Here is a 14,000-nt window from a genome sequence, read left to right on the forward strand (position 1 = left end):
ATTCTGGAAAAGCAAGCTCTAAATATCTCCTTGGCAGCTGGGGAAATAGGACACCAAAGATCACATACTATTTTAAGTGTAAAAAAGTATAAAATTTTATTTGACAAGTTTACAAATAATAACATTTCTTTAGCCCATGAAAACACTTTATTACAAGGAAGTGTAGTTGAGTTACAGCTACACTACATGAAAGTTAATTCTAAGGTGAAGAAACTGACCTACTGCAGAGTAGGCAGTTTAGAATGTACAAGTCGACTGTATCCAGCTTATTTTTAAGAGGTATTTTGCACAACGAAAAATTTACTAGGTGTCAGACAACTTCAAAAGCTTCTAACATAACAAACTTCAGAACTATTCTTCTCAGATGACATAATCTTTTTTCAGAGATAGCTGAAGTTTCCTCACAGCTTTTAGCAGCTGAAGAGAACTTCTGCTCTTCTGCCCAGGACAAGGTTTAGATGCACTTTCCTTTACAGTGACTGCAATCTCCTTTGCTTCCTTTTGTTCACCACACTTTAGTTTGACATGAGCTGCCCCTTGCTTCAATTTCTGAGTCTTTCTCTTTAATTTCTGCACCTAGGGAAAAAAAAAAAATACTAATTAGAACTTGCATACTCCAAAGACCCACAGCTGTAGAGGTGACTGGACTTCTACTGAACTCCAAACTAGAGATGACCAAGACACATCAAAAAAAAAAAAAAAAAAAAAAAAGAGAAAAGTTTAAACTTAGTAACCCTGCACAATTGTCTCACTGTAACAGAAAGCTGACCTTGCCCATAAAGAAACCACCACAGAAAACTGACCTCATCCACACCCAATTGGTTGTTGAATCCTATCACTCTCTAACATAAAAATGCTTGCTTGAGACAGCAGTAATATCATCTCTTAATAATCTATATTTACAACAGTTGCTTTTCATTTCAGATTGTACTACCCTAATAAAAAACCAAACAACCAATAAATCTCTAAAATGTATACTGTTAATTATCAGTTACTGGATCTAAGCAGCTTATTTTGAAGCCTCCTTAACAAAAGTGGAAAACAGAATAAATAGGGTTCATTACTAAAGAATGTTTTTTAAAATGTCAAAAAACGAGTCTTGACTTGCACTTGGCATGAAAAGGTCACTTCCCAAAGACAAAATTAGGCTGGAAGCATTCCAAATGCCAATTTAGTCTTTAAGTCCATTTCTAAAAATAATTAACTTTAATTGCATTCTAGAACATATTATTAACTGTGAAACACTGAGATTAGCATGGCACTTTTAGTGTGGCAGGTTCTAGAAAAAGAAATATGCATTAGAAATATTAAGATTGGTCTGTACAAAATACAAATGGAAATGTCTGTGTGCAAAAGCACTAGGAAAAAAAAAATACAGGCCAAGGAATTAGAGGAATGGCCTGTATTGATAACCAGGGCATGATGGACAGTTTGACCATGCAGACATCTACTCATACAGACCCTACTATTTACAGCAGGACCCTAAGGGGTGTGCTCTGACCAAGCTGTACCAGAGCACAGAGGACTTGCCAGAAGATCTGCACACTGGTAAGAGGCAAAGATGACAACAAGGTTGCACCACATTGTATGTGCTACTCTTCATCATTCCAAAACAAAGACATAAAGATATGCAAAAGAAAGAAACCAAGGTGCAGTTGTTGCCCAGTGTCTTAGGTTCCTGAGGACAAAGACAGCAAGATTTTGGGGCAAGGAGTAACACCATAATTGTTGGATCTTCAAGAATATAAGAGTTTTATCAAAAAAAAGCAGCTGACATTGCCAAGAGAGGCAGTGAGTACTCAGCAGGACAGTGCCCATTGTCCATACTGCTAACATGCAAGTCTGACACATCTGCTATGACATAAAGCACCTCTATGCTTGCAATTATATGGACAATAAAAAGTTTAAGTGAGTAAAATCCATCAAAAATGAATATTAATAAAACTGGTCAGATTTAAATTAACTATATCCTGTATCCTCCTCTTTTCATAAGGTCTCATGTTGAGTTTTGTTTTGTTCCTGTATAAGCAAAGATCTCAAAGGCGAGTATTTATATTGAAACATAAGATGAAAAAATCAGAAACAATCAAATCAGACAGAACTATGGATTGAATGTTTAATCATATGCCCAAACCAAATTGCTACAAAAGAGTTAGGCTGTTCAATTACAGAAGAGGGATTTTATATGGGCATGTATGAAAAGTTGCTATCTTTGGCTCTAAACTAAATACTGACAGAATGAGGGCAGTTTAAAGGTTAAAAAAAACCTGGCTTGCCCAGCTTTCATTTTGGAGAAGCTCTGGTCAACAGACTACATAACAAAAAGCTTCAACGTTTCAGTAATATAAAAAACATTAAACCCAGTCTGTACAGGAATTACAGCTTCTATTTTCTCATTCCCCTGAGGGACAGGATATAAAGAAATGAAATTTCAACAGTTTGTCTTAACACAGTGAGCAGAAGTGACAGACAGTGCAACCCAGCTCTGTACTGCAGAACTGCCAGAGGGCAGGAAGACTTCCCACCAGCATACATTCCTAACTGCCAGTTGTAAGCACTTTTTCTTGATCCAGTGAAGAAATTGGAGGTACAAAAATGTGACCCAGCAGTTTAATTATAATCACCCACACTGGAACATCTTGGCTTAAAACATTCCAGTGACATTCTAGCTGATGACAACAGGAGGCAGAATTGTGGCAGCCTTTCAACAAAAATGTTAGTAGCTGGAGAGTTAACATTTCATTCTTACAGTTGCCTGATGCTTTTTCAGCTTGGATATTTGTTTTCCTTTCATCTCCATTTGTTTTACGAGGCAATCCAGCTCCTGCTCCAGGTCTTCACGAGCTTGGGAGTCTTGAGTCTCCTGTATCTGCTTCAGAAGTTCTTGATGCTCACTATTAAAGACAAAAATGGCAATGTAATGATACAGTCTCTAGGATTTCTTCCTTCAGGAGTTCCTAGCCATTTTGTGCAGAGTACAGAAATTTAGCATTATTTCCACTCTCACACAATACACATTAATCTGGAATATATTAACATGAGAAAGGGAAAAGGTTTCCTGTGAGTCTGATTTTCTCATTTCAAATTTTTAGCTGATGTCCATCGTCTTCTTCTTCCTTCCTTCCCACAGGCATAACAACTACATGTGTAATATGGTGCAAAATGAGATTTTCGAAAGTGAACAGTAGCTATGCAGTACAACATTTTCACTTCCTGCCAATTTGGATCAGACTTTTAAGGCTTAGCATAATATATGAAAGTATTTTTTAAACTAGTACACTGAAGTTACAAATTTTCTGACAAATTATTCAAATTAAAATATTATACTCAGAAAGATTTACAGCAAAGTGGGCTGCTTAATTAAAAAAAACAGATTAAGTAAAAGAAATCGTGTAAATCTTGGTACCCAGATACCTGAACAGGTTGAAGCTAGAGACCCCCTCTTAAATCAATAATCCCTTTACAAAGGTCAGAGCTTCTATTCTGACATCTGAGTAACTGCTTCTCCTTGACAGTTTAATTGAAGCAACTGGTTGTTGCTATTAAAGAAAAAAGCCTGTCCTTGAACTGCCATGAGTAAGCTAGACATTGCTTTTTGAACATTAGATTGCTTGCCAGTTTAAATTTTACCACATCAAGGATTTCAAATCAGCGTCAACATCCTAACTGGTTTAATCAGCACATCCTCCCCTGTTCAAACCACAGCTCATTGTGTTGACATGTCTGCTATGACCAGCTACAGAGCTTTGGCCCACAGTCCCAATCTTCCCTGCATTAATGGGAAGATGCCTAAGAACACAACAGCCTGTAATCCACATTTACTTGCATGGCTAGAAAGAGACAAACACTCCAGTCTGAAGTGTTAGCTTCTTCCACACCCTGCCCATTTTCTGGCAGGAGACCGACCCTCTTTCACAACCTTACAGGACCAGCAAGTTCTCCTGCTATCAACAAGCAAAGGGTACGAGCACCAGGCTGACTCAGCACAAGGACCCAGCAGGTACAAAGGGAAGGAAAGAACACAGAGTGAGTACAAAGCAACAGGAGAGATGTTGGGACAGGACTGTTCATGCCAGAGCTGTACTAATCCATTCCACCATCCAGACTGACTGCATCTTGCAGGCCTACTCAATATCAGCAACTCCTCTGCAGCCTTATCCAGGAGAAAAATTTTGGTTTACTCTGTATATGTCAGAATATGTTTAAAATGTCTAAAAAGCACAGGTCTAAAAGGCTTTCATTTGCTGCTGTTTTAAATACAGGATGTGGAAGCAAAAAAACAAGACCAGCGAAACACCAGGATAGAAAGAATTCTTTGAATGAGAAAAATCCTACTAGTCAAGCCTGCTCAGGTCATTCTGTCAACAAGCAGTCCTATAGCTAAAACAGGCTACGCTCAATTACAGTACCCCGTCGCTTCTCAGGGCTACTGCTGAAGTCACGTTTACTCACAACACCACCGATGGGTACTCACAAGCTCATTTGGCCCAGCTCATCTTGAAAGGCCAACAGAAGGTCTGAAAAGCTCCTGGTGGCAGTGGGTGATGTGGAACAAGAGGATATAGATTTTGAAAGTGCACTGTGTCCTGAAATCCCAGCTGTGGCTCCTCCTTGTCCTCGCAATGAGATGCACGGATTGCGATGCTTCATAATGTGCAGCACGCTTTGTACGTTTGCGCTGACAGAATGGCTGGAGCTGGCAGACTTAAAGAAGAATGATCAGCAGCTTACAGAAGTAATTAACAACTACACAGCCTTACTCAAACCAAAGATGTCACCTTAGTGACAGCAGTGGTTTTCACCTACCTTCCCAGCCACAAAGGGTAGTTCACCAGCCTTTACATGTAATTGTGAAAGTTGCATTTTTTTCATTGTAGGATTTCTCTGCCATAAGAAAATATAAGACAAAAAATTCCAATCTGCTGACTCAAGAGTACAATCTTAAACTTTTTTTAAGTAAGTAAAATTCAAGTAAATACACAGTGAAATGCATCACCTCAGTTTTCTTCTGGTTTAAAAAAAAATAAATTTCCCTCCTGTATGTGTAACAAATAAGATTTTACAACAGCTGACACAAATAAATTTTATTCCATATGCATGTAGGAGATTGTTTAGCAATTAGGCTAACATGAAAGTAATTGAACCTTGTTGACTTATGTTTTCTAAATCACAGTTGCAAAATTTTGACTGACCTGTAACATGTGTTGCAAAATAAATTCTCTTGATTTCAGTAATCCCCCAAAAACACACCACCTTAAGACGCTGAGCTAAAACTCCTTTGGAAACTAATTTTGCCAGATAAACTGAAAGGAAGCTAAGACAGGACATGGGGGATGGCAGCAAGACTTTAACAGAGGTAATTGTCAAGCTGATAAGGGAAGATTTTCAACATTTTCAAAGTGATGTCCTATCACCCCAGTACCGTTTTAATTAATGAAGGACCAAAAAAAAAATAGGGGGCAAAAGAGTCATTTAGCACTGTTTGTCACTTTGGAAGTGTAGTAAAGTGCAGCAGATGAATCAAGTGCCTCTTACATCACCATTTTTCACGAATTCCAGTCTTTGTGCAAGCCAGATGCAATCAGCAACAGTATGCTAATAAAAATTTCCATGTTACCTTCCTAGGTTTTTTGTTTTTTCCATTTTCCTTTTCAGGTTTATGTTGAGATGTTACTGAAGACATCAAAATTCTGTTTATATCAAATCCTGTTTGAAGCTGTGGCAATAAGCAAAAAAAAAAAAAAATGCAGCCATTTAATGTAATATTAGAAGTATGAAATAGCAAGGTTTAATTAATTCTCTCATTCATGCATGGATAAGAACCAATTAAGGGCACTATTAACGGTCCTGCTTGGAAGGCATAAGCTACACTAAAAACCTGAACAGATTACTAGGAAGGCAGGGTATCAGGCAGATCTTACAGCTCTGTCTTAGTATTCCTCATTTTCATATTCAGCTGCAGCAGCAGCTGTATTTTTCCACTGTGACAACCAGAAACTGAGATAAGCCAATCCTGCCACATGCTGAGGATGTGATCATAAAATCCAAATTATATGAACATTTGGCTCCTACAGTCTGGGGAGAAAGAGAACTAAGCTCGTCTGTGTTACATTGAGGTCAAACCTGCTGGACAATCCTCATATAGCTCGGTGGTTCAAAGTTGCTATCAAGGCTATAAACAGGATGATAATCATCTCCAATTAAACACAGGACAAGGACTTTGTTTTGGCATGTGTTACAGCTCCAGCTAAACAATGCTGGAGGTCCACCACAAAAGCGAGAATATTCTGGCTTTTCTGTCATCAAGAGGAAGTGAACCACACTGCACCCTGTGCTTCCCAGCCCAGATCCAAAAGACCTAAATCCATCCTGCAGTGTATTAAGATGGTACTAACACTACTTTAGGACTGAGTTTACTGCATATAAGTCATTTCTTGACCAAATGTTTAGACTATCTGCTCTGGGAGAGTCATTCTTACCATGTTTCTCAGAAGATAAAATCTCTGTACTAGGCCTTTTGCTCTGCAGTAGCATGCAGTCTAAGCAAGAAACCAAAAAAACTACAAGTTTTCAACTGTGTCATTCTGCTGGATTCTGGAGGTGATCAGACATCTGGGCTACAATTTGCATGTTATTTAAAGCATCCTGGGTTGATGAAAACCCATCATCCTTGGATGAGGTATAAGAGCTGACAGCAGTGATGAATTAAATTAAAGCATCAGCTTTGCTTACATTATTCCAATATTACTCTTCAGCACTGCAGCCCCCACCTCACCCCAAGGGAATTCCCCCACAATTGGTCCTCTTTTTCAAGCTGGCTGCTACTAATGCACAAAGTGAGGTTTGGAATATGACTACCTTGCCCCTTTAACAAAAGGTTTCATCTTTTTGCTCTCTTTGGCAAATACTCCTCTCTCAGATGGATGCTGGCCCAACAAACTGATTATGGCTTCACAGAATAATGAATTATACAAGATCTCATTTGATGAACAACATATCACTGATTAAGGTTTTTCCAAGTACAGCCCTATGTATTAGATTTCTACAGATCTTAACAAAGGGAGGAAAACAAACATAATAACCAACCTCACTTGGTATATATGGTTTCATATATGATCACTTTTGAGTTACTGAAAATTAAGTTACTGATTCAGTTACAGATTTCCTAGAAATTAATTTTCTACCTGGGTCACTTAGAGCAGTGTTGAGGCTAATGAACTGTATCACTAATACAAACCCAAGTAGAATCTTTCTTCATTGACATATACAACACACCAGGCAAGCTTTCTAATATGTAGCTTATTACTGATCTAGGTAGTATTTCAGGAGTTCTGCCTGGGTAATAAACACAAGAAGTTAAAATGGAATAAAAAGAGAAGGGCATTTTGAACAGAGGGAATAGCTTTCTTCAGTACTAAAAAAGAAGATAAAATCTTTTCAATCTACCTGAGCAGTTTTATCTTGTATTAGCTTATGCTGATGCTCTTCTTTACACAGCTTTTCTTCTAAGTGTTTGATCTTCTCCTGAATTTGAAGGCAAGAATAATTAGTCCCACTTCAATTTATCATGTTGAATCAGAAGTCTGGAGGAGCTCACAACTCTAATGTGGGGATAAAACTGGACTGTAGGAATTTTTAAAGCCCAGACTGAAAAAAGACTCATGCACACGAAGCAGAGGTGGCATTCAGTCAGGTATGCTTTAACAGAGGCAACTTTTGCAAAACTTAGTACTATTAATAGTGTGCCATAAAATGATACCAAATGACTTTCAGACTGTCATTCCATGCATGCTTACTTCAGCAATTCTCTGAGTAGCAGTAAGTTTAAGACACTCTTTTTCTAGCACTTCAAGCTTTTCAAGTTTTGCATGCAGTTCTAACCGGTTCTGATCTTCCTCTTTCTGAAGCTGAGCCTGGAAAAAATAAGCAAGAATGGAGTTGGCAATTGATTGAAATTGTTTCAGACAGCAAAAAAAAAAAACAAAAACCCAAACCACCCCACACTAGCATAAAGGTGTTTAATTACTTCAAATTCCATATTTTTTAAATTGCAAAGTGATGAAAAATACCAGGCAGACAAAGATGACTTAAGCTTCCAGCAGCTTTTTTGTCTACCAAGTGAGCAAGTATTAGCATGGCTTTGCTCATTAGGAGTTCCACCCAGGGAACTTTTCATACACTTCATTGAATGGTTGTCATCAGCCATTCACTAAATTGCTTCTGTTTGCTAGCAGCCTGAGCAGAGCTGAGGGAAAACAATGACCACAAAAACCTTCATGTCTTGCACATTTCTATGCTTTTGAACTATGTCACTACTTTGTTATTATGCTAAATGGCTTCACCTGTTGTTCTAAAATAATTTTCTTTTCCAGTTCTGCACTGGAAACCATCTTTCTCATGTAATCCAGCTGTTTCTCCAGCAGGGAGCAGCGGGATTGTACTGCATTTGAATCTACAGAGAGAAACAAGACATTCAGTACAGCAAAGGAGGCTACACATTTAGCCAGACTGTCATATCATTGAGGAATTCTCTGTCTTCAAAACAGGCAAGAACCATTTTGTTAGTCTGAACAAGTAATGAGGTTAAAATGTATTTTATATATAAGACATGAGAATCAAAGTGTTTTTTCAAAGCTAGTCTCTAATTTGAATTCCAAAGGCATGAGCACTGCAGTTACTTTGATTTGTATCAGCAGATACCTAACCAGAATCTGAGAGAGGAGAATCTTCTCTTCTCCTATCTTTTCTCAAGTTAGCAGTGTTATGTAAGCAGCTGCTTGCTTATTGTAGGAGTTAAACATACCACCTGAAACAGGTATAGTCTTTAAAATTGCTTCATGACTTATGCAATACTCAGTTGATATATGTAAAAAATATCTCAACTTTATCCACAATTATCAAGCTCGTGTCCCTCCTCAGTTCTGAAGCAAAAAATGAAAGGGGGCTACACTAATTAGCAGGTTTTCAAAACAAAACACTCCTTGGATTATACAGTCTTAGTGTTGCCGTGGCTACACCTTATCACTCCAAAGAAATACCTTTCCTCTGTTGCATCAGCTCTCGATATGCTGCATCCTTCTCATAGGATTTGTGCTCCAAGACCTTCCTGTACTGAGCAGCTGCTCTGGAGAGGCTGCACAGTTTATCTTCAGCCTGTGACTTCTCCAGCTCTAGGCGGTGGATCTTTTCTTGCAGAGCTCTCAGGGCTGCTACTACAGCTAGCAAACAACACAACCGCTACACCTTAAGTAACTGTTCCTATTTTGATGATGATTATCATTATTAGAAAACATTTCACATTGCAATATACTACCTAAATTTTCTTCGTAGTATCACTCCAAAAATTAATTATATTCCCCTGCTGTACACTAACATATGCAGAACACATATGGGAGAAAATGGATGTGTTTCCTGCATAACTGAGGTATGAAGCTCTGGCCCGATAACCAAAACTATTTTCACTCCAAATGGCAGCAAGCACAAAGAAATAATGGCAAATAGAATATAATAAACCCTGGGCTGCTTCTTTAAATAGAAGCAGAGAACACAGGTACCCAAGTGGGGTCATAAATTTTGGTGTAAGGCAACTGGTCTGGACAGATTAAAAAGAGAAAACATGCTCAGAAAAGGGGGAAAAATCAGATACAAAGGACAATTTAGCAAAGGATACATTGTTAAATACTTTATTGCTTCAAAAGGTAATGTTTCAACATCTACTATCTTGTATTTGATGATTCTTTAAACCATGGAAACAAGTCTGGAAGATTTTGCTTTCAGCCTCAAATCAGTATGTGTCAAATTATACCAAAAATAAAAGCGGCAATTTCAGCTACAAGAAAAAGTCTGCTAGCTCTCCATCAAGCATATATACCTATGGAAGTTTAAGACATATCCTGCAACAAGTCAAGCTTATTTTCTGACATTTTATAATTAACAGTTTCTCTATTCCAAACTCATCAAAAGAATACCATCAAATATTGCTACCTCTGTAACAACATTTACCATATTATCACAGATCTATTTAAAAAACAAACAAAACTCAAACCAAACCACAAAACAGCAAAAACCAAGCAAACATAAAAAAAACCTCAAACCAAAAAGAAAATACCAGAAAGCAGAAGGATGAAGTGGGACCACCTTTTCCATCTTTCTATTGTCATGCCAAACATTTCCTTAACCACTTACCTCCATAGCACTAAACTGATCACTGTAATCCAAAAAAAGCCCAAACTCTTTATGAAATATTACTGCAGAAATCACAGATTTTTCAGGTGAAGAACAATGACCACATGCACACTCATAGGTTATGTCTGTGCAAGGTAGCAAAGTTGTCCATGATAGTAAGTCCAGGTGTGGGTATCCTTAATATTCCCCAGGCTCTCCAGATATGTTAAGCCACTGAGCATTTGCCTTGTGAGCTCCAGAGAGCAGTCATCCATTAAGGCACATGACAACATATTTCATAGGGACTAACTTTCATGCTGCTATCTTTCCTAGGAGTCTGAATTATTCAAAAGTTCTCCCAAGGAAATATACCATGCAAAAAACCCCAAAAACAAAAACCAAAACCAAACAAAAAAATCCCAACCCAAAAAAAACCCTTAGAAGTGATTTTAAGCTGTAAGGAGTCAAATAGGAGTCATGCAAAGCTAATTTCAGGTCACTGTACCATACTAATGATCTTTTTTTTACTGTATTTGAAGTCATGAACTACTTCTACTGAGTTTGAAGCATTCTCCTTTGCTTTCAGAGGAAGTCTGACGATTTTAAGTTAAACAAATTTCAAAGCCAAAGTTTACAAGGATGTTAGAAGCTTTGCAGAGGTTTCCATTCTAGACGTATGACTTCAGGGAGACTACTCCCTCAGGACACATATACATCCTGTCTTAATGTCAGACTGATAACTGCAGCAAGTCATTGAACTCAGTCAAATAGGATGGGGAGTTTGCTCAAGAGATTTCACATGGAACAATTAAAAAGACTGTTTTAAGGACATATTTTGGCTATACCTTGGTTATTTGGGAGAGAAGGCCTGTCACCAGCAGCAGCTGCCAACTTCTTTGATTCCATATAAACAAAGGCTGCAGGAAGCCTCCAATCTGGTGGCTGAAGAAAGCTTCCTATGAAACTGTTCTTTGATTCAGAATCCATAGCCTGTAGAAAAAGAGACATTTAATGACATTATTTCTTTAAAAGACTCTTTTCCAGAAGTATGTCACTGGGCTGTTCCTGGCTCTGTTTATATCAAACCAGATCATAAACACCAAAATAATAATAATAGTAGTAATAATAACAACAACACATCAATAATAATTATACCCACACCCCACCAGAAGAATCCTGTCTTTCAATGCAACTCCAAAACAATGTCTTTCATAACACTAAAAAACATAGCTTTCTTTGATCGACCAAAATTTTCCATGATTTTTCTGGGTGCTTTCTAATAACTTATTAGAACTGATTTTTGTCCTTTAAAAACCCAAGTATCAGGAGCATTTTCTACTGTTTTACAGACTTCAGTGTTTTGACTCTAAGTGCTCCCTGCAGAGCAAACATTCCAGGTTTTACAGCCTATTTCCATTTGCAGTCTCCTTAGTGCTCCTCTTCCCATCTTTTTGAATGTAAAACCAAATTACATATGGTAAATAATGCACCATTATTCCATAATAAAGACACAGTTCTCCACATTTAGTGCTGAGATAACAGGAGGATATTTAATATGCAATATCCCCAGTATTATCTCCATTATCAGCTGCATGTATTAAGTTCTGTTTCTTCACTCCCTTTCTGTTCCACCCTTTCACATTCTTTGTTTTATGAGAAGCACATTTGAAGACAGTTCACACCCTGTCAAATAGAGATTTTTCTTGATACTCAAGACATGGGACAGTGAAATGTGCAGAAAGTGCTTTAGGCTAATACAACTTCTAGGAAGTTAAAGCAAGTGTTTGAAATCATCCTACAGTGACCTAGCAAAGTAGTATCAAGCATTTCACTCGATACAGTGTAAGAGAAGAGTCTATAGAGCTTCAGCTAATAGAAAAACAGCTTATTTGAAGCTTCAGTGATATAACAGTTATGATTGTTGTATCACTTGTGTTTAAAATACAAGGCACGCAACTGGAACAGTCTTCCTGCTTGGGTAAGGCTATTTTAATCCCCAAGAAAATCACCCAAAGGAGGTATCTAGTAACACAAGGAAGAAAGAGACTAAGACTAGGGCCTGCTGAAGAAGCACACCCCAGGAGAAGCCATTCATACTGGGTGGCAAACAAGGGAAAAGGTTTCCAATAACAAAGTTTCTAGGAGCACTTGCAGTTCTTACAGCCCATTCCAAACTCTGTATAAAAAACCAAACAAACAAAAAAAAAAAATCATCCAGCCACACTGCCTCTTCAAGGTATGCACTAAACTGAAGGGCAAGCAGAATTTTTTCTTTCTTCCTCCAAACTGTCATTACAGAGATGTCAACATGAGCACTTCTTCAACAAGGCTTGCTTGACCTGGGGCCTCCCACCCATCACCACTTTTGTGTGCTAACACCCCCGAGGTCACACCACTCAGAGTAGCCCCCCTGGTCCCAAAGAGGGAGGCTGTCTAGGCTACCCTCATGCCACAGGTCTTTTCCAAAGACTTCTCCATGGGGCCTTGCTGCCATCCTACTCAAGGCCAGGCCAAAAGCTCTTGGCACTGGTTAGGCAGCAGCAGACAGCCAGGTACCCCCCCATCACTTGGAAGAGGTCCCATCTGGCAACCTCCCCCAAATTTATAGCCATAAAAGCTGTTTACAGGCCTTCCTACCTCTGTCCTGAAGGACTGGGAAAGACCATCCTGGGATACCTGGCCAGCTCTATCAACCATGTCCAACAGCCCAAGGAGCAACGGCAGTGAATGGCACAAAGCTGGGAGCAGCAGAAACCTCAAAACGTGGATGAGAAAGTCCTGTGACCAGAGAGGTGGTCAGGGCCAAGACAAGAGAGGAGATGGTCCTGGCATGGCACAGTGAATCAGCATGGAGTTCCAGAAAATAAGAGATCAGCAAGACAAAATTTTTCCTGCTGCTATTCAATCCCTTCACATTGGTGATGAAAAAGACCAGCATAAAAAAGACCATAAAAATGAGCATATGCACAGGCAAGAAGTTTCCTACCACCACTGTGAATAAAAGGCAACTTTGAAAACAGCAGAGGAAGAAGGTGATTTTTGCTTATACCATCCAACCTTCTGGCAGTCAGCATAAGTGGAGACTTGCTTTTCCAATGTCCTCCAGTGGAACATGGCTCCCCTGCATGCCTGCACAGCTACACATCAATTACTTTCCTTATTACTTTCACATAAACAAGTTCTGCTGTTCCCAAGGAGATGGGTCTGTGGACAGTTGTAAGGAGGGCAGTGATCCGAACCAAATAATGAAAAAAGGAGGGAATAAAGAAGCAGAATATTTGAGAATTTTGGGACAAGCTCAGTATTATAAAAGAGGAGGGGGCAGGGGGCAAATCTATTTGGCAGAAAGGGAAATAAAACCCCTTTAGTTCTGCAAGTAAAACCAAAGGGAAGTGAAAGAGAAGAGGCCAGCTCACCTGCTTGATGGTGGTGATTCAGCTAATCCGGTGTGGGCTTCAGCACAAAAACCCCACAACTTTAATGTGAAAAACACCCTCCAGCTGGAGGGGGGAGCTCCCCAAGCTGCTCCTAAGAGCACAGGCTCAGCAAAGGGTGTGAAAGAAAACACCACAGGACCGAGACACCAGAAACTCTGCTGCAGACACAGTAAGGGACGCCTTGCTTGACCACAGCTTCCTCAGATACAGAGGCTGTGTGGAGCAGCTGAGGGCACGGTTGCTATAGTGCTTTGAGGCTGTGTCAGCATAATTACTCTGGTAGAGGCACTCTGGTGCAGACAAGTCCTAATATATCAGCAGGTAAATAGAGTTTATAGCAACCAAACTGCACAGGAGGAATGTGTACAACACTGCAGACCTCAGGTGAGGAGATGCATG

General features: G+C 39.1%; 1 protein-coding gene across 1 annotated transcript; it reads right to left on the bottom strand.

The window, feature by feature from the left end:
* Nucleotides 1–81: 81 nt before the first annotated feature.
* On the bottom strand, nt 82–12,892 carry CEP57L1 (centrosomal protein 57 like 1). The gene is made up of 11 exons (XM_050973134.1): nt 12,802–12,892; nt 11,010–11,154; nt 9,039–9,218; nt 8,343–8,452; nt 7,797–7,913; nt 7,447–7,524; nt 5,618–5,716; nt 4,807–4,884; nt 4,475–4,704; nt 2,750–2,894; nt 82–576 (listed from the first exon to the last, which is right to left on the bottom strand). The coding sequence occupies exons 1-11, from the start codon at nt 12,859–12,861 to the stop codon at nt 361–363; spliced, it is 1,458 nt and encodes a 485-aa protein (XP_050829091.1). The 5' UTR covers nt 12,862–12,892; the 3' UTR covers nt 82–360.
* Nucleotides 12,893–14,000: the final 1,108 nt, after the last annotated feature.

This window comes from Serinus canaria, chromosome 3, assembly GCF_022539315.1.
Source record: "Serinus canaria isolate serCan28SL12 chromosome 3, serCan2020, whole genome shotgun sequence".
Taxonomy (NCBI): Eukaryota; Metazoa; Chordata; class Aves; order Passeriformes; family Fringillidae; genus Serinus; species Serinus canaria.

Bases quoted from the DNA above. Each gene is read 5' to 3' on its own strand.
- CEP57L1 (XM_050973134.1), bottom strand. From the start codon at position 12,861: ATGGTTGATAGAGCTGGCCAGGTATCCCAGGATGGTCTTTCCCAGTCC. The intron at 8,453-9,038 runs GTATTTCTTTGG...TTCTCTCTGTAG, and splicing joins GCTGATGCAACAGAGGAAAG to ATTCAAATGCAGTACAATCC. The intron at 2,895-4,474 runs GTGAGTACCCAT...TGTCTTTAATAG, and splicing joins GAGCTGGGCCAAATGAGCTT to TGAGCATCAAGAACTTCTGA.